The sequence below is a fragment of the Eucalyptus grandis genome, chromosome 9, assembly GCF_016545825.1.
Source record: "Eucalyptus grandis isolate ANBG69807.140 chromosome 9, ASM1654582v1, whole genome shotgun sequence".
Taxonomy (NCBI): domain Eukaryota; kingdom Viridiplantae; phylum Streptophyta; class Magnoliopsida; order Myrtales; family Myrtaceae; genus Eucalyptus; species Eucalyptus grandis.
In genome coordinates, this window is record NC_052620.1 from 32,500,474 (window position 1) to 32,521,595 (window position 21,122).

Genomic DNA, 21,122 nt, shown 5'->3' on the forward strand with positions numbered 1-21,122 from the left:
CTGTCAATATTGAATAATAGATTCCCATATCTAGGGATCTGTAGAAATGAATCAGGATCCATCTTGCATTAATAGTCCGAGAGCCAAGCAGAGTCACGATTTTCTTTCAAGGTGCTTGAACATAACGGTGTAGCCATTTGATTAACCAGAAACATTTGTTCTATCCATACGAATTGAAATTTAAAATATGTGGAATATTACATCCTTACGGTAAGTGGTGTCAAATACTCCGCGAGGACAAGAGGTCGGATTGCAGACTTTGGTAATTTTGTGTGGCTACCGTAGGTGTCAAATACATCAACGGGCATAGAAGGACAGATTACGTCACTATCTGATGTGGTGGGGAAATACCGAATTCATAAGTTCACTTTTCTTTATTTGTGAAAAAAAAAATATATATCATCCTCAGTGTGTCTACCAAAGATCCATCAAGTAAAAACCATCAGGGAATCAGCGGTCAAGATATAAATGAAGAAAAGGACGTGCAACTGATTACACAAGAATGCAGGAAAAGATACACAATAGTTCACTATACTTTCGTGACAGGAAAAGATACATGACAGTTCACTATGAAATTCCCAAGGGTATTCCCCGTGTAGGTATCTATATACAGGATTACGACATAACCACTTCAGGCATCATCATCCAAATAGGAATTTGGTTGCCAAAAACATACATAAAGGTTCACTATGTTTTCCTTACCATGGTAGCATTCCACATATAGATATCTATGTTTACAGCCACCACATAACTCCTCAGGCATCATCATCCGAATAAGAATTTGGCTGCCAAAATTTTGATGTGCCCTCATCCTCATATTGTGAAACCGGGTGGTCTGCAAATGTGAAGTCCCTCAAGCGCACAAGTCCATTTTCAAGGCCAGAAGCAGCAGTAACGATTCGGCAACCATCTACAGCAATGGCCGAACATCCAAAGGTGCCACCCACTTCTTCCGGGCTACAACAAATCAAGGAGTTTGCTTGATTACCAGAGTCAGCTTCCCAAACATTAACATAATTATCTTTTTGGCTTCCTGTAACTATCTTGTATGAATCCATATGCAAATGCTCCACAGGACCTGAATGTCCATCCAGCTCAGCTATTGCCACCAATTTACTTTGGCCCTGGTTCTTTCTGACATCCCAAAGCATTGCCCTACAACATCACAAACAGCTTGCTTTCAGAGCACTAGAACCATTAAGTTGAAAACAAACTTTAAATAGGAAAAGTTTCCATACGAGGGGTATTTTTTAATCTTCTTTGCCATAATTGTCTTTGACAGTTCATTCCCAGTTTACTACTGATTTTCAGGAATAAACTGTCAGGTTCGTTAACTGCAGCTTATGGCCCAGCCCTGGCAAAACAACCCCACCCTAACCAAAAAACCTCCCCCACCCTCCAAAAAAATAAAATAATAATAAATAAAAGAGCCTGGGCCATTAAATTAGGGGACCATCAGAATAGCTCCAACTACTGTTGCAGATATTATTTTCAACTATGGCATGGGAACGCGCATGTTTGTCGAAAACTTTTTTTTTATTCATTGTTTCCTAATCCATTTCACCAACCAAAAATGAGCTCAGAGTACCTGGGCAACTCATTGGAAGACAATGTTGAAGAAAACAAGAGACATTTTTCCAGTAGGTGCAATCAATGGTGCATGCTTTGTTTACTCTTGATGAAAGTACAGTCTATCCAACAACCTAAAAGTATTGCACCTGTGTTCAATCTAACTGGTCTGAGGATGTCCAGTTGTTTTAGCTTCCCAAATCCCATAAATAGATATGCAGCTTATCATCAAAATAAACATATGAAGATTGCTTAATATTTGCAAGTTATTGGATCAAAGGAAACAACTGCTAAAGCGAAGTGCTCTGGATAAATTACAACATTATCCCTCAGTGTGGATGATTCTACACCATACAAGTAAAGTGCAGCTCATTAAAAAAAACTACCACTGCAAGAAAAAACTAACCTCCCAGTCTCACCCGTACAGATTAACGACTTTGAAGGAATAATTTCAAATGAATACAAGCCTGTTTGGGAAGTTCCTGCAGTGCTAACTATTTGCATTGTCCTTAAGTCTATAATGGCAACACGATAACCAGCAGCCACATAGAGCAGTGATTCATGGCACTTCATGTCTACAGGCGCACCAGAAACAGAAGCCATTCCAACGCAGCATGATGAACGAACAGCAGATGATGCATTTGCATCCCAAACTCTTATCTAACAAAAAATTCAACATCATCTATCAGGTTAAGAAAAAACAGTATCCCAAAAGAAACAATGTTCCTGGAAAACAAGACAATGGCAATAAATTCATTCAAAGGAAAAAAGTCCACACTGACGTCAAGAAATTCAGCTTATTCTAAAGGTTCCCACTTTTCACCAGAAGACATGCTAAAGGCTTATGGAGCCTTTAGCCTATTCGCATGATGTTGCTTGTTCTGATCTATAAGCTGCTCAATGAGAAGAGTCCCTCAGTGGAATTCTCTCTCTTAATTTACATGTCAAGAGCTTATCCACTGATGGCGCTTGATGGAAGTTGCTCAGGGATCCAAGCAATTGTGAGAAATTAGTGAGGATAAATGAGAAAAAAAGTTCAGAACGCAGTGAAAGTGCCCATACTTTAATTAAGCGGAGTAAGTTCCTTTCATTAACATCATGATCATCTATTGACATGCAAAGACCAATTTATTGAATTTATGTTCATATACAGAATAGACACCTAGACTCTACAAGAGATAAGATAGAAGTACCTTAGAATCACTTGAAATAGACACCAAAAGAGAAGTCCTGTGCCTGTAAGGAAAATACAGACATATGGTCATATCAGCATGCCTGGTGCAAGGACTTCACACCATTGAGAAATAAAACACGACCAAATGACAAATTGAAAAAAAAGTATATTGAGAAACTTAGGAACTTGATAAGGAGCTTGTGAGTCACTAATGCAACTGATAGTGACATTGACAAAGCAGATAGTAACCGTGAGTTAACTACTCATATATATATATATGTATTTAAGGTATGAACGCTATTAATAAAATTTAACTTCCATATCTCGTGAGAATCAACATGGCATGAACTGAATCCTAATGGGCAAGCCAACAAACTGGCAATATCACACTAGATTTTCCAAAATAAGAGGCTTCTGACAGTTGCACGGAATGATTAAAGCGAAAGGGATTCACTGGATGTGAGTATTCAAGAAAAGATGTGACAGACATTACATTAGTGTATTTGATGCCTTTGAATAAGATGGGAGGTTCTCAACTTGATGTAGTTTGGACAAGTGAATGATGAATTTTTGAAGCTCCTGTGAGAAAATGAGACTCTCTAATCCGGATGTAGGTTAAAGGGTAGAGAAAAAGCTAAAAATTTGTGGATAAGGCCTTTAAGACTATCTTAAGTACCTAGATTGTCACGTGTCACTAAAGATTAGTAGTGCACACCTTAGAGAATGCATGTGCCCAACATTTGTTGAAGTGAGGCTTTGTCTTACTTATTATGCCTACGCAAAATTAGCTTACAAATAAAAACCAAGAACATGATGAGCTAAAGTTTACTTTGAAGTTATGTCCTGATATGAGACAATCACAGAAAAAGAAGACAAAGTGATAGCAACTAATTTACCAACTTCAGCGAATTAAAAAATGGGCCTTTTATATCATACTTAGAGATCACTTGAAAACAGAATGTACAAGCCAAGGACCAAATTTCCTTAAACCTTCTCAAAAGCGCCAACATAGATGAGATGCCACAGTAGAGTTCTTCGAGAAACAGACATACCCAGCAACTGAAATAAACTTGACTGGCTTCTCATGCCCGTAAAATGTGGTCTTTAAAGCTTGCTGTCCACGTTTCCCACTTGAAAGGGACCAAACCGAACAGTGCCGTCGTCACCTCCACTTGCCAATACTCTACCCTTCCCTTCACCTATTAATTTATTTGACAGGGATAAAACTGGGCCATTGTGACCTCTAAAACACCATTGGCATGCACCCTGAGAAAGGAAGCATTAGAATTACAGACTATACATAGATTTTAGGGATAAAGCAGCCAATAGTCCCTGATTTATTTATTTATTTTTTTTTTTGGGGGTGTGGTTCATTTGGGTACTTTATGTCTTTTTTTTTTGAGTTAACACTTCCTTTAAATATATGGACAGCATGCTGGTGTGGAAGACCACATCAACCATATACATCCACATCAATGCCAACTCATCTTGCTCCTCCTAACTATTTGCTGACAGGGACCCAAAAACAAAAACTGAAAAAAAAAAAAAAAAAAAGGGGGGAACCAGAAGTCAGAGAGAAAGAGAGAGAGAACTCCCTTGTGGAAGAGACAAAGATGGAGACGCAAGCTGGGTGGTGGTGATGGCACAGCCCAGCCACCAGCGAAGGTTCAGTGACCTTTTCCATTGTCTAGGACTGTTGCTGTGAGTGGCGGCACCACAGCTGCCATCGGCCGTCAAGAGTGTGCGCGTGAAAGTTTTCCCTCCTCCTCTATATTGGCTATTCTGTATCTTTTTCCTTTTTGGATTTTGTCTTTTGAAATCTTGAAAAATATATACTTTTTGTATCGTATTTTCTAAAATTCTTACTATCCATATGAGATGCCATGTGAGATGCCAGCATGACATTTAACAGCAACTAAATGGCCACATCAGTGGTTCTGTTTATTTTTACAACGGAAGGACTAATTTGAAACATAAAGTATATCGTTCAAGGACCCAGTTGGCCACAAAAGAGTTGAGAGACCAGATGAAACAAATTGAAAAAGTTTGGGACTACTGGTGCCTTCACTCCTAATATTAAATTAATACAGGTCTTAACTAACGAATCAAAATGGTTAAAAGTCAACAAATTATCTTCTTCTAAACGTAAAGCCAAATAGGATAACAGAATGCTTAAGCTTCTCACTACCTTAAAGTCCTTAACAGAAATAACATTTATAGCTGCATTTCTACACAGGCTCATTTCTCATTCAAATATGTTTCAGGAAAGTGCTACTTAATCCAGTACCTTCCACCATAGCCGAATGGAATGATCACAGCTTGATGTCACCAGTGCACTTTCCTGACTCTCCATCTCACCTCGGGACGAAGAAATTACACTAAGGGGAAAAAGTCTGCAAATCAAAGGAACAGAAATTAGCTATCGAAACGTTTGTTGACATCTAGAAACAAAATATCTACCCAAAAGAAAGAAAGAAAAAGCTCAATTTGATTAGTGTGGAGAACTTTAAGAAGTAGACACCCCCATTTCATACTAGTTATTGAACTGACTAATACACAATAAGCCACATTTTGTAATTTGCATTTGAAAAATTCTACTAACAGAATGCACTAAGTTGAGAGAGGTGCCTCTAGGTGTCAACCTGATCAAGACCCTGACTTAGGTTTTATTTTCCTTTTAGAGTAGTGCCAGTTCCAATAACTAAGCCAGTGACCCAATGATCTAGGACACAGAATTTTAGGCAGTAAAACGACTGCAGAATTTCAGGCAGTAAAAGGAGTAGTGTAGAGAGAGAATGCTTGTATAGACATGCAGACATCCAAGAAAAGATGGAACTACAACTTATGGAGGAAATGTTAGTATAGCTCCAATTGGTCCACAAAAACCCATTTGAGGTTAAAATCAGTACACATGAGACAATCACCTTTATTTGCTCTGGTAAGAATATGTGGCCTTTAGATGGAGAAATAGGGTAAAAGGAGTAAGGAAGACATGGGAAGACACTTTAAGATAAGACTTTCATCATGGAGGATTTGATACTAAACAAATTAATGGCACAACAAGATCCATGCAGCCAGCCCCATTGAGGGGAGTAGCCTTGTTTGTTGGCATTTTCGTTGCATAGGACCAATATTTCCCATCGAGGCGTAAACAACGAGTTTTGAGTATTTAATCCCCAAATCTTCTCCCCCAAACCCCCCAAAAAAAATAAAAATAAATAAATAAATAAATAAAAAACAGAATAAGATTCAATCATTTGCTTGTCAAAAGAAAGTTCATTCCAATGAGACATTATTAAGATGTACCCAGTGAGATGAGAACTTATAGTTCAAAACTGTAACTACACATAGACAGTCAACATCACTCTGTCATCCTCATTATAAATCCCATTTGTCTTTAACGTAATTTTGTCCAGAAATATATCGTAACTGAAAATGACAGTATGGCATCACACTACAAAATATGTAGCAGCATGTAGCATGAATCATTAACCAACCAATGTCCAGCTTCATGATCTACTCAGGACAACAGCTAAAAGTAAATCCAAGCTACAAATCTGACCTCATACAAGTAACTTTTGCATTGTGATCATTTAGTGCAATAACAGATTCCCATTGTCTGAGAGAGATATCGAACTTCATAAATCGTAAAGTTGAACCCTGGATGCAACACCATGTGCAACAAGTGTTACAAGCTTATTTTGCTCAAATATGACACTTAATACATGAAAATAATTACTACTACAACTAATTCATAATCTTTGAAGACTGTTTCTTCGTAACAAGTAGGTTGCCAACTTAGATGATACTCTGACTAATGTTAAAGAATCTAAAACTAGGACACAAGTATGGAAGAAGGCGCTACTCAAACGGCAGCAAGCTGCGAAATCAACATAAAAAGCAAAAGGAACTGATGCATCATACCTGAGCTAGAACCACGTTGTTCTTCTCCAATAAGATAGCATTGCATGTAGCCTCTGTCAAGTAGTCAATAACCAAGGGATCAACAAATTTAAACTGCTGCAGCACAGAAAGTCTGTCCAAATATGCTCTCCTAATCCCTGTTGCAAAGCTGGCGGATGCTTGTCGAGGCCACTTCTCCCTATCAAATCAGTTTTAAGCATCACTCAGTAAATCAATTTTCATTGGACAGCGGCCAGCAAACAAATATATACCAACTTAGTCAACTAGGAATACTAAGAAAAGAAGTCTCCTTTCGAGATCTTCAGTCATTAAATTCAAGCTCCGATGACATCACAACATACGATTCTTCCATACCGATTCAATACATATCGCATCATCGACATTGATTCTACTATTCCATTTTCTTAGGCTGCAAAGCTAAGTGGTAACTGATGAGACAGTGGCAATCCTCGAACTTCTGTTCTGTCATTTCCGCAGACACGATTCTCCGATGCGAAGCTTTCCCGCCACTTCTACGTCGCAGCACAAACATCTTCAACTGTGCACTGCATTTTCTCCCCTTATCATTGTGTTTTCTAGGAATTTACACGATTTCAATACGGGCACAGTCGTTTCGTCACGCACACAAACGGATTCGCATCTCTAGTCTCGCGAAGGACGCCGTCACCACTGACCTATACAGGCGGTGCCAGACGGAATCGGAGTAAGCGACGCGCCTGAGGAACCTGCAGGACATCGCCATGTTCGACACCTCCTGCAGCGTCAAGTGATCCGCGCAGTGGGCCAGCGCGTCGACGTCCACGTCGGTGATCGCCGTCGCCGCCGCCGCCGGCGGTCCCGGAGAACGGCTGTGGCTCGTCGACGGAGGCGGGTCCATCTTTAGCTCCGCCTGAAAACCCTAGCGCGCGCGGTTGTTGCCTTGTTCGTGGTGACTTCGACCGATGGTCCGACGACAGGCGAAAACGATTCTCGAAGCTCCGGAGCTCACGGCGGTGCTTTCTTTTTTCAAAAAAAAAGAATTCAAGAAATATTTTCGTTTACTCAAATAAAAACCTAAGATAATTAGGGTGCATGCGGTAATGTTTAGAACGGTTTCTTTTGAGAAATGCTTTTTTTTTTTTTTATTCTGGAAAAGTTTAAAGTCATTTAGTAATTATAAAAAATTTACATTTTTACCAAAAAAAAAAAAATTCATTCTCTGGGAACATAAACACTTTTGATACAATTCATGATATTTTTATAACTTATAATTTCTTTTAGTATATTAATAATTTTATTACATTTTTCTTTTCTTTTTTTCTTTTTCTTCCCTTCCTCTTAGCCAATCGCCGATCTTGGTCATGGCCACCGATGATCACCACATGTGGGCTAGCAAAGTCATCGACCTCGGGGAGCCTCATTGTGGCTAGGTGAGGCAACGTTGCCTATATCTGGTGAGGCCGAGCCCCGCCTTGCCACCACAAGGCTAGGTGACACCAACCTCGTGGTGTTTGGGTTGGCGTCGCCTGGCCGAGCGAGGCTTAGTCTCGCCAGATTTGGGCAAGGCTCTAGGCGGGATCAAGCCTCACTCAACCACGGCAAGACTCTAACAACTAGTTAGGAAGAAGAGAGGAAAAGAAAAAGAATAAAAAAAAGGGAAAAAAAAACTTGTTTCTTGAATTGTTCCTAGGAACAAAAAGCAAATTTTTTTTTTGTTTCTTGTTTCTGTTCTAGATTTGTTTTCGGGAATAAAAAAACTTACCAAATGAGTTTTTGTTTTATTTCTACTATCGGGAACAAAAAAATAGAAACATTTATTCTCGGAATTGTCCCCAAACATAGTCTTATTATTTCAAATAAGAGTCCAAAATACTGTTATTTTTTAAAATAATGATTTTAAATAAGGACATAAAATGCATATATCAATTTCAAAGAAAAGTTGAACTCACGAATTGTGAAGGGTAATTTCATCTTTTTAATTTTTTATTTAAAAAAAAAAAAAAAAAAAACATGGAGGAGGATGTTGTGGCTGCCACCCCATTTTCAAAGAGGCAGCAATGAAGGTTGATAAGATCGTTAGCGCCTAAGGGAGGGCTAGCAACTTGGTCGACTAGAGGCGATCACCCTCTCTCAAATCCAGGTGAGGGTTGCCTGCCTTCACCCGGTCTGGGCGAGGGTCGTTGGCCATCGTGCAGGCCCGGCGGCCCAAATCCAGTGCCACCGACCTCCGGGGACATTGGGCGGAGGCTTTCTCTGGTTGAACGAAGTGACATATAATGAACAGCTTCGAAGATGGGCTTGCTGAAATGGGCTTTGGTATTGAATTCATAAGTGGGCTTAAAAATCTTCCCCAGTTGGGCTTTGTGGTTTTGAGTGTTGATTTTCCGGACCCCGGCCACTGCTTGTCACGTGGTTCGTGAGAAGTCACGGTCTTCAAATGGATGCTCGGATCCGAAGCAAGAAGAGTGGAAAGTGTGAGAAAAATTTTCGCTGCAAAAACAATTATCAAAATCTTGCAAGTTACAAATCCCAGTGGCGATCATTAAAGGACACTAATAGGGAGTGTACCTTGTTTCAAATTTCTGCAGACATAAATTAATTGCAGGAATTGATCTACAATACGATTAACATTTCTTTTACAATCGAAATGTAGAACACACCCTTAAACAGAGAAGCCGAATTTCTGCATCATTCTTGCAAAGTAGCCGGCAGTCCCTTCGTCATATATTTCACGGTAAGCAAAATGGTGATTCAATTAGAACTTGAACCGGCTTTTTTAATGGAAGTTGGACACGTTTAAGAACTCAAGAAGGTCTTGGTCGAAAACCCAATTCCAAAGTCTAGGTCTTTAGAAGTTTCGTTTTCATGTACATGGGTCGTCTACACGCTCAAGAGAATTCTTGGCCTTCGGCCATTTCCAATGATGCCTGATCTTTAGCCAAGGTGAAGGAAACATAAATTGCCCCATTTTCACTCTTTGACCGACTAGCAAACCTTCAACTAAACAGAAACGATCCTTCAAATGTGTAGTAAATGTGCTTATTCATGCCGACAACAACGCAATATTATTCAACGCGCATTCCAATTTTCATAAAAAGAAAAGAGATAAACTGACAGTCTTGCAATTGCTTCTCACTCCTAACCAATTGGTCCTTGGGTAAGCTTTTAGCCTGCCTAGTATTAAGAAAAGTTTGACCTGACTTATAATTGCACTAGCCGTATACTTCATATCCGCAACCACGTTCACCGATTTGCAGCATCATGGCCGTTGCTCTTCTTGTAGGCTTGATGATGTTTCTGTTGATCCACCTTCCCACCATGCTTCTCGATTTTTTTCTTGGAGCTGCCCATAGTATTCAGAAAAAAAAACGGATGTCCCGTGTAAACAGCCTCTCAATTCTATAGCATAGTATGGAAAAAGAGTTTAACACGACTTAATAAGTTGCAGAAGCCATACATTTGTATATCCTGAGTCGCTTTCACCAAATTGCAGCTTCATTTAGTCAGTCTTAACTCCTTACTGGACAAGCACTCAACGACCCTAACTCATCGCTTAGTTCCGATGAAGCTTCTGCGGGTCCACCTTTGAACCATGATCTATCATTATCACGGAGCTCAGCTAATGAGATCTCATGGAACGGCTTCGCCAATGGTAACTTCTGAGCTAGAAAAGCTTCCGAGACTTGCTTCATAGTTGGTTGAGACTTTGGATTAGTACTCAAGCAAGCAAGCGCCAGAGAAACTATCAGAACAATACTTCTTGCAATGGAGTTATTTCTTGGAAAAGGCAACCGTGAGTCTAAGATTTTATGTAGCACAATATTTTCTCCACAGGATGTCAATAACATCAATAAAATATCTCAAGGATGCTTGCCCATTATTGTTTCCATTGCTACCACTCCAAAACTATATACGTCGCACTTCTCATTGATGCCCAAAGTATATGCGAGCTCTAAAAAAAAATACAAAAGGCATCATAAGTTCTTATGGTCAAGGCTTGCAAAAAATATAAATAAAATAAATACGGGTGGTTGAGCCACGGTGAGCAGGGTGGGTCCCCACGGGAACCTATTGGGTAATAATACACAAGTCATCGACGCCCATGGATGATGAAACTTCAGCCAATCGTGAATGGTTGCTTACCTGGTGCAATGTATCCATAAGTGCCAGCGATATTTGTAGTGAGGTTAGACGAGGAATTAAGATTGAGAAGTCTTGCGGTGCTGAAATCTGATACAAAAGCCTGCATTTTGCTATTGAGTAAGATATTGTTGCTAGATATGTCTCGATGAACCATTGGCCTAGCACAGTCATGGTGCATGTAAGACAAAGCATGTGCCATATCTTGGACAAGATCGACTCTTTTGGATCAATCTAATTCCACCGCTTCAACATTATCTCTCAGAGCACGGAATAGGCTCCCCTTTTCCATGTACTCATAAATCAAGAACATGCATTGCCTATGTAGGCAGAAACTGTGAAGCTTGATTATGCTTCTATGTCTTACTTCTATTAAGTGTTTTATTTCGTTCTGAAAGCTCTTGTTCGAGGGCAGGTCCTTTGCTTCAAAGCTATGAAGTTTCTTCAGTGCCACGACTTTTCCATTGGGCACTTGTGCTCTATAGACACTACCATAACCGCCGGTCCCAATGCAATATTTGATGTCAAAGTCCTTTGTCGCATTGATTATGTCTTCATATGCAATCCTCCCATCATAGTTCCATATTGACAAGAAATCTCCATTTTTCTGTGTAGTCTCTGATTGCTTGCTCTTTGTGCCACCTCGAAATAGGAAACACAATCCAAGAACTGTAAATGAAATGACTATTGTAGCCAACAGAACGAACATCGTCTTGTAATGAACAACACTAGACCTTCTTATGTTGGCTTCGTTGCCCATAAAAGAGGTGTTAGGAAAAGTAGCTCTGAGATTATCTGAAATTGGGCCCTCGAGATGATTGTATGATAAGTTAAGGTGAACTAAGAGAGTATTGTTTTCAAATGTGGGAATTGAGCCAGAAAGAGAATTGTTGTGAAGATCGAGATGGCTTAACATACCCAAATTCTCAAGTTCAACAGGGATTTTCCCAATCAAGTCATTCGAGCTCAAATCTAGAATCCAAAGACTTCTTAAATCTCCTATTTTCGATGGGATGAAACCACCAAATCTATTTTCCCGTAAATTCAGCATGCTCAACTGCTCCAAATTGCCTATTTCTGACGGAATAGGTCCATTGAGTTCGTTTTGTTGCAAAAGGAGACAATTCAAGCCCATCAAATTCCCTATTTCCGAAGGAATAGATCCACCAAACTTGTTTTCTTGCAAATAGAGATGAGTCAAGCCTATCAAGTTCCCTATTTCCCGAGGAATAGATCCACCAAACTTGTTTTGTTGCAAATAGAGATGAGTCAAGTTTATCAAGTTCCCTATTTCCTGAGGAATATATCCATCAAACTTGTTTTCTTGCAAATAGAGATCAGTCAAGTTCATCAATTTCCCGATAGCCAATGGAATGGGACTTGTTAAGTTGTTGCAACTCAAATCAAGATAATTCATTTCTCCAAGGTTCGAAAGTTCAATAGGGATTTTCCCAACCAAGTTGTTTGAGCTCAAATCTAGCCATTTGAGATTTTTTAAATTGCCTATTTCCAACGGAATAGATCCATTGAGTTTGTTTTTTTTGCAAATAGAGATGGGTCAAACTTGTCAAATTTCCTATAGATGACGGAATTGGACTAATGAAGTTGTTGCAACTTAAATCAACATCTTCTGTTTTTGTGAGGTTCCCAAGTTCTAGAGGGATAGAACCACCTAATTTGTTTGAGTTAAATTTGAGGGATCGTAAATCGTGCAAGCAACCAACAATTGGAGGGACTTCACCTTTGATTTGATTATGACTCATATCAAGAACTTGAAGTCTCGTGAGGTTTACGAGACAGGGAGGCAACTCCTCAGTGAGAGAATTGTAGGATAAGTCAAGGCGAGTTAGCCTCGACAGAGTACATATTTGAAGGGGGAATTTGCCAACCAATCCGTTGCAAAAGATTTGAAGAGAAGTGAGGCTCGGAAGTAGACAGAAGTTCATGTTGCTGAAATTACCTCCTATTTGGTACTCAGTTTTCAAGTGAATCTCGGTGACGCTCCCGGAGGCGTCGCAAGATACCCCGGGCCACTTGCAATGAGGTAAGGAAGTGTTGCCAATGATGGAGGGAGGCCACCACTTGCTGTGGAGAAGTGCACTTGCCTCTGACTTCATAAAAGGTGCTGGTTCTGCAACAATTGGATTGGAGCAGGAGAAAGCTATAATGAACAGTATAAACAAGGACATATTGCAGATTATTATGCTCATCATGGGGTGGCCTCTTTCTTCTGCTGTAGCAAGAGAAACTGGGTCTTGTTCAGTCGCATGTTACGCTGCACTTATAAAGTAAAGCAAGAAGACATTGTACTGACGTGTAAAAGCAAATGCGTCTTGTACGATTAACGCGTTTTAACTTTATAATGATTTGTCCACTTCATGTGTCCAAAGAAAAGTGATTTGTATGGTTCCTTCCATTTTCTTTTGAGATGGTCGAGTTGCCATCAACTCGTAAGGCTGCAAAATGTAAACTAAAAACAATAAATTGAATTAATTTATGAATCAATTCAAAATTTGTTTGATTAATGAATAATAAATGATTTAAAAAATATTATCTTAAAGAATGATCGCATGTATCACTTATAAAAATAAATATAAAAAATATAACTGTTGTTCATGAGAATATTTAGACTATGATTTCTTGATAATTTGCTAATAAATTGTCAATCCTTTGATAAATTACTAATTTTTATTTGTAGTTTACAAATTATCATATTTTCTTATCTTTCACTGATTTTTATTTGTCTTTCTTATAGCTCCCTAAATGACTTACCAACTTTTCTCGACTGAATTGTCAAGATTAATAACTCGCATTTGAGTTACAGTAATGTTTGTTTTTTTATTTTATTTTATCTACTTTTATTATAATTTGATGGCTTTTCTTTGTTTGTTTCGCAATTTTTTTAAATTTATCAACACTTATATGAATTACCAACATTTATTCTGTGCACTAGTTATTTCTCCTAATAGTTGTCAACTAGTTTTGGTTTATCAAGTATAATTTGAGTTGCTTGCCAACATTTATTGAGTTTCCTTCTTTAGACTAACTGATTTTTCTATTGAATTACTAACTTTTATTTGTGTTGCTTACCAACTTGTTAACTTTACCAATTCTTTTAAATTTTAGCGATAAATTACCTGTAAAAAAGTCATTTACCAGCAGATTTTTTTTTAATAGCTACAGGACTTACTGAAATTTACTACTCAACAAAGAAAATCAACGATGACTACCAATATAGATAAAATCTTGAGTTCATGTTGTCACATCGTTTGAATCTTATGCCATAACTTTTTAAGTGATCATTTAAGTCTCATAATTTTCAAAAGTAGATCATTTAAGTTACGTCACTGATTTTTTTGCTGGAAATTCCTAAATGACATCACCTTGCGGCCAGCCACCTTTGTTGATTTGTAAAGCTACAATGTTTCAAACAAATAAAAATCGCTGTTGTAACTTAAGCGATGTCTTTTTAAAAATCATGACACTAATTTCCTGGCTAGCAGAATATTTTGCTCGTTAATTTCCTGGCTAGCAGAATATTTGAGCAGAATATTTTGCTTGTAAGAATCTTTAATTTCGCTGTTTTATGATTCAAATAGAATGTAAATCAGCATGCATGTATGAATGGAACTTGTGTATCCATCAAGAAGTCAAGGTCCTTGACGAGTATGCAATTCAAGTGTGAAGAATTCGAGGTCTTTTGGGTTTCACGTGTTTTGATTTTTTGATCAGTATGCGTTGCAATAGTTCATGGAAAGTGATGGTCTTCGTTGAATTTTTATTTGTGATGGTCGGCCCTAAAAATTTCTAACTCATCAATAATACCAACACGCGGTTTGTAAATATCAAGCCGATTATATTGACCATATTTACCCCAGTCTCACTGGAAAGACAAAAAAGGAAACGACAATTTCCTGCATAAACTGACTCCTATGACACGGTATGAACAATGTTTAACACAAGACTCAAACCGTAGATGCCATATGATCTTTTATCCTCAACCACCCTCACCAAGTTGCAGCATCGTTTTACCAATATACGTCGTCACTATTGTCGGGACAAGTAGAAAATGACCCCTCTACACATCCTTCAGGCTTGACGAAGTTTTTGTTGATCCACCTTCCAACCACGATCTGTTATAACCTCAGAGATCAACCAAGAACATGCATTGCTCGTGCAAGTGGAAGTCATGGAATGGTTATCTGCTAGATATTATTCTGTAGGGGTCGTCAACTTGTGCAAATCCTTGTTGCCGAAAGAAGTGTTTGCGGTAAAAGCACCCGTGAAACTATCTTATCGAATTCGGCCCTTGAGATGATCGTATGATAAGTCAAGGTGGTCTAAGTTTCAAAGTTCTTTAAATGAGGGAATTGAGTCTGAAAGAGAATTATTGCGAGGGTCGAGATGGCTTGACCTGACCAAACTCTTAAATTCAACGGAGATTTTTCCAATGAAGTTGTTCAAGCTTGAATCTTGAAAAAGTAAGATTGTTCACATCTCCTATTTCCAAATGGGATGGCACAGTCGAATCTATTCTTCCGTAAATTCAGAACGATCAAGCTTGCTGTATATCCCAGACTTGATTGGCGGAGGCAAGTGAGGAAATTTGAATTTAGGCTCATATAGGTTAAGTTCTTCAAATTGCCCATTTCCATCGGAATAGATCCATTCAGCTTGTCTACATGCAAATAGAGGGTTCTCGTGTTCTTCAGATTCCCTATTTCTGGAGAATAAGATCCACTGAATTCGTCTTCTTGCATGTAGACATATTTCAAGCTTTCCTAATGACATCGGTGTTTAAAGAGGTAATCACTTACAGAAACATCAGAGTTAAAGAAGCCACAAAATCGACTCATGCCAAATGAATCGCAACCTTGGTCCAACCCATCGTTACTCTATCTCAGCCACCCAAAGTAACGTGGAATGCTCTCCAAATCTGTCACTTGAGCAAACTAAATGACGGTTATTTGCTCGTTAATAATTGCTACTTGGGTAAACCTTTAGCCTGGCTAGCATCAAAAGAGTTTGACATGACTTAAATTGCACAATTCGCATACTTCATATCCTCAACCATGTTCTCCAATGTGCAGCATCATTTTATCAATCTCCTCTTCACTTGTTGGAGTTCATTTGCTAATCACACGTCACAAGTCATTGAGAAAGGTCCTCCTCCGGATGGAACACGGCGGATGCAATTTCTCTTTTATTTACTTGTTGTCTGGCATTTTGTCTTGTTCTTCGAAAGACTTCATGACGATTCGAAGTCTTCTTGCACTGACAAAGCGTTATAGGTCATTACATGGTCACGTGGCGTTGGGCCCAGCGGTCTTACTGCGGATACAAGCCAAACCTGCATGAATCGAATGCACAAGATCCCAGTGAGTTTCAATTGTTAGATGATGTTAGTCTTACATATCTTGGGTTCAAGTTCGGGCCAACCATGTCCGAAGCGAGCATGAAAATGAAAAGGTCTCCTCACAGGTTAGTATAAGGTACTATTCTATGTTTAATTGTAGTGGTGTAACACATGTTACTTTTGTTTGTTCTTGATAGACGGGGACTTCGCATATATATAACTTTAGGAGAAAAATTGGATCTGCAATAGGATTAACTAATTCACAAGTAAAGAATAACATAAAGGAGTGAGTCTTAAGCTGAAGCGCTCTAAGAATCTTACATCCTAAAGAAGTTTCAGCCCATCCATTGAGAAATTATACTCTCGTTCAAAAATCAATAAATTTCAACAATTCAGGATTGTTTTGATAATTTTCCCTCTCAATTATATAGAAAAAAGTTTAACATGACTTAATAATTTGCAGGCACCATACACTTATATATCCTGAATCACTTTCACCAAATTGCAGCTTCATTTTATCAATCTAACTCTTCAATGGAACAAAAACTTAATGACCCTTACTCATCGCTTAGTCCTGATGAAGCTTCTGTAGGTCCACCTTCCAACCATGATCTGTTATTATTTTGGAGCTGAGCCAATGAGATCTCATGGAAGGATTTCGCCAATGGTAACTTCCGAGCTAGAAAAGCTTCCGAGACTTGCTTCATAGTTGGTCGAGACTTTGGATTAGCACTCAAGCAAGCAAGCGCTAGAGAAACTATCAAAACAATACTTCTTGCAACAGAGTTCTCTCTTGGAAAAGGCAACCGTGGGTCTAAGATTCTATGTAGCATGATATCTTCTCCGGAGGATGTTAGCAAAGTAGATACAATATCTCCTGGGTGCTCCCCTATCATTGTTTCCATTGCTACCACTCCAAAGCTATATACGTCGCATTTCTCATTAACAATCAAAGTATACGCAAGCTCTGGAAAAAAAAAGAAAAGATTACAGTAGTCAAGGCTTCGGATGAGACGACTATACCCTTAACCCCTCGCCCCATCGCTGCCCCGCAAGGGCAACTTTTCCCTCCCCATCCTTACCTCACATGACTATGTGCAGCACCCCATCCCGCTCCATTTGCCCCTCCAATTTTTCTTTAAAAACAACTAATTTATTTTCCATAACAAAACGTTTGATAGGAATGAATGATTTAGTAATACCAATTTTGATGTAATCCAAAATCTAAAGATCTTGACTATTCCCATAAACTTTTACTTAGATTTAACACAAAATATATAGTTTATGAGACATCTTTTTTTTCTAAAATAAGTAAACAAGTAATACTAATAATATTACCATAAAAAATAAATATTCATTATCCAAAAAATCTTCAAAATATATAAAAATAGATAAAATGAATACGGGAGTAGGAGCCACGGCGATCGGGGTGGGTGGTTCCACGGGGACAATTTCCCATCCCTCATCGCGGCATAACCAATTCCTAGCTATTGTTGGCCAGCACACTATAAATCTACAAGTCATTGACGTGCACGGATGGTGAAACTTCAACGATGCCGTTTAACTCAACCGAAAGGGGTACACTTTCTGACTTGTGCCTCTAGTAGTAACTTTCAGGGTTAAAAAAAAAAATAAGAGAAAGAAAGAAAGAAAGAAAGAAAAGCTTATGAAGTATGAAGGATTGCTCACCAGGTGCAATATATCCATAGGTGCCAGCGATATTTGCAGTGAAGTTTGATGAAGAATCATGATCCAGAAGTCTTGTGGTGCCAAAATCTGACACAAAAGCCTGCATTCTGCTATTAAGCAAGATGTTATTGCTAGATATGTCTCGATGAACCATTGGCCGAGCGCAATCATGATGCATGTAAGACAAAGCATGTGCTGTATCCTGGACAAGATCGACTCTTTTGGACCAATCCAATTCCACTGCTTCAACGTCATCTCTCAAAACACAAAACAGACTCCCATTTTCCATGAATTCGTAAATCAAGAACATGCATCGCCTATGTAAGCAAAAACCATGGAGCTTGATAATGCTTCTATGCCTTATTTCTGTCAAGTGTTTCACTTCATTCCGAAAGCTCTTGTCGAAGGATGGGTCCTCTGCTTCAAGACGGTGAAGTTTCTTCAATGCAACAGCTTTTCCATTGGGCAGTCGTGCTCTATAGACGCTGCCATAGCCACCAGTCCCAATGCAATATTTGAGATCGAAGTCCTCCGTTGCATTGATTATGTCTTCATATGCAATCTTCCCATCATAATTCCATATTGATAAGAAATTTCCATTTTTCTCTAGAGTCTCAGGTTGCACGGTCTTTATTGGCATGCTCTTTGTTGCAAGTTGAATTAGGAAGCAAGATCCGATGACTATACAGGAAATGAATACTACAGCCAGCAGAATGAACACCGGCGTGTGAAGAATTACGCTAGACCTTCTTCTGTAGGTTTGGGTTTCGTCAAAGTAGTACAAATCGTCATTGCCGATAAAAGCAGTATGAGGAAAGGCAGCCACGAGATTCTTTGGAATTGGGCCCTTGAGATGATTGTATGATAAGTTAAGGCGATATAAGAAAGAATTGCTTTTAAGTGCGGGAATCAAGCCAAAGAGAGAATTGTTGTGAAGGTCTAGCTGGCTTAACCATCTCAAAATCACAAGTTCAACTGGAATTTTCCCGACAAAGTTGTTCGAGCTCAAATCTAGAAATTCGAGACGCCGTAAATTTCCTATTTCCGATGGGATGGCACCATGAAATCTATTTTCGCTCAAGTTCAGCTTGATCAAGTACTCCAAATTGCCTATTGCTGAGGGAATAGAGCCACTGAATTTATTTACTTGCAAAGAGAGATAAGTCAAAAAAGTCAAATTCCAAATAAATGATGGAAGGGGACCAGTGAAGACGTTGGAACTTAAATCAACAAAAGACATTTCTATGAGTCTCCCAAGTTCGAGAGGGATTTTCCCGACCAAGTTGTTCGAGTTCAAGTTTAGAAGCCTGAGATTCCGTAAATCCCCTATTTCTAACGGAATAGATCCATTGAGTTTGTTTCTTTGCAAATTGAGATGGGTCAAGTTCATCAAATTCCCTATTTCCGGAGGAATAAATCCACCAAATTTGTTTTCTTGCAAATAGAGCAGGGTTAAGCTCGTCAAATTCCCTATAAAGGACGGAATGGGACCAGTGAAGTTGTTGCAACTTAAATCAACAATATGCATTTCTGTGAGGTTCCCAAGTTCTAGAGGGATAGAACCACCTAAGTCATTTGAGCTAAATATGAGGGATTTTAAATTGTGCAAGCGACCAATAGTCAAAGGGACTACGCCGTTGAGCGCATTGAACCCAAGATTCAAGTCGGTCAATCTCTCCAAATTTCCCAACTCAGGAGGGATAGAGCCACTGATTTGATTATGATCAATATAAAGAACTTCAAGGTTGATAAGGTTTTGGACACAAGGAGGCAACTTGCCAACGAGAGAATTGTTGGACAAGTCAAGGTGAGTAAGCCTCGACAGAGTACATATTTGAAGAGGGATTACGCCGGTCAGTTCAGTGTTCATGAGTTGAAGATAAGTGAGGCTCGGAAGTAGAGAGAAGTTCATGTCACTGAGATTACCTCCTATTCGGTACATATTTGTCAAGTAAATCCAGTCGACGCTCCCATGGTCGTCGCACGATACCCCAGGCCACGCGCAGTAAAGTAAGGTAGTGTTGCCAGTGACGGAGGGAGGCCACCACCTGCTGTTGCGAAGCGCACTCGCCTCTGATTGTTTAAAAGCTGGCGGTGCTGCAACAATCAAATTGTAGCAGGAGAAAGCTATAGTGATTAGTACAACTAAGGACATGTTGTAGATTATGCTCATCATTTTGCAGCTCTAGTCACTTGCTATTGGCATATCCTTTGGACTACGGCATTTATAAAGTAAAGGGAGATACTGTACTGATGCGTCAAAGGAAATGCGATTTCCACAATTCATGTGTTATCTTTTTATTGACTTGACACTGTTAACTCTTTTAGTCTTTCCTCCCTTCCTTTTTTCTTTTGAGATGATGGAGTTTGGCTGTAAAAGGGGAACTAATTACTAAAAAATGAATTAGGTTATGAAGCAATCCAAGTTTCCGCACCCCCCAACCAAAAACTATGTATCAAATATCATCTCTACTTTTTACGTCCTTGTAGAGTCACAATGCTTCATCAAGGACTATTCTATTATTTCGAACAAAAAAAAAGGATCTTTTTCCATGCTCATAAATTCCTGAAAGAGTTGGTAAGTGCCCAAATATTGATAATAAATGGATCTTCATCGAGTATGATTTTATGCAACATAAAATCAGCAATAGTAATATTATAACTTCTTAAGAAATCATTTAAATGTATAATTTTTAGCTCACTTAAGTTACAATGGTAACTTTTTTTACTAGAAATTCGTATGTGGTATTGATTCCTGGCAAATCAATTGGATGATTTAATATAAATTAATGCCACAATGAATTTTCAAGTTTAAAAAAACCGTTATTGTAATTTCAGATGTTCAGTTTTTACAAGTTACGCCACTAATTTTCGAGCAAACAAAATATTCTACTCTTGCAAATCTCTGAATTTTGTAGTTTTGTGATTCAATTAGAATTTAAACAAGCATACCAGCCAAAAGAAAAGGATTTAAACCATGTAATGATGGATCTTGTGCACATCCATCAAGAAGTCAAGATCTTTTGAGGTTTTATGTGTGTTGACTTTGGACCGGTGGGTGGTCCATGGTTCATGGGAAGTCAAGGTCTTTATGGCACTTTTACTGGGTGATGTTTGGCTCTAAAAATTTCTAACCCATCGTAAGGGAAAGGTCGTAGACCAATTTGCCAATCTTTTCTTCTTTTGCACATCCATGTAGGGATGGATCTTGTCCATATCCATCAAGAAGTCAAGATCTTTTGAGGTTTTTCGTGTGTTGACTTTGGACCAATGCGTGGTCCATGGTTCATG

At 38.8% G+C, this 21,122-nt stretch overlaps 3 protein-coding genes across 6 annotated transcripts; all 3 read right to left on the reverse strand.

Annotated features, from left to right (window-relative positions):
• Positions 1–503: 503 nt before the first annotated feature.
• On the reverse strand, positions 504–7,685 carry LOC104420672. 4 transcript variants are annotated; one of them, XM_039302160.1, is made up of 8 exons: positions 7,342–7,685; positions 6,668–6,845; positions 6,306–6,403; positions 5,031–5,136; positions 3,796–4,009; positions 2,763–2,805; positions 1,976–2,229; positions 504–1,155 (listed from the first exon to the last, which is right to left on the reverse strand). In XM_039302160.1, exons 1-5 carry the CDS (start codon positions 7,542–7,544, stop codon positions 3,848–3,850), a joined length of 747 nt encoding a protein of 248 aa, XP_039158094.1. In that variant the 5' UTR covers positions 7,545–7,685; the 3' UTR covers positions 504–1,155; positions 1,976–2,229; positions 2,763–2,805; positions 3,796–3,847. The 4 variants fall into 4 exon arrangements, with proteins under 4 accessions (XP_039158094.1, XP_039158095.1, XP_039158093.1 ...); XM_039302161.1 differs by having other exon boundaries at positions 1,719–2,229; XM_039302159.1 differs by having other exon boundaries at positions 504–2,229.
• A 2,470-nt stretch (positions 7,686–10,155) lies between these two features.
• Positions 10,156–12,975, reverse strand: LOC104420758 (MDIS1-interacting receptor like kinase 2). Its single transcript, XM_039302541.1, is given in 3 exon segments — positions 10,156–10,388; positions 10,790–11,455; positions 12,747–12,975. Coding segments are annotated over 3 exon segments (1,128 nt in total).
• A 3,588-nt stretch (positions 12,976–16,563) lies between these two features.
• Positions 16,564–19,986, reverse strand: LOC104420759 (probable leucine-rich repeat receptor-like protein kinase At1g35710). The gene is made up of 2 exons (XM_039302542.1): positions 17,832–19,986; positions 16,564–17,109 (listed from the first exon to the last, which is right to left on the reverse strand). The coding sequence occupies exons 1-2, from the start codon at positions 19,984–19,986 to the stop codon at positions 16,700–16,702; spliced, it is 2,565 nt and encodes an 854-aa protein (XP_039158476.1). The 3' UTR covers positions 16,564–16,699.
• Between the last annotated feature and the right edge of the window lie 1,136 nt (positions 19,987–21,122).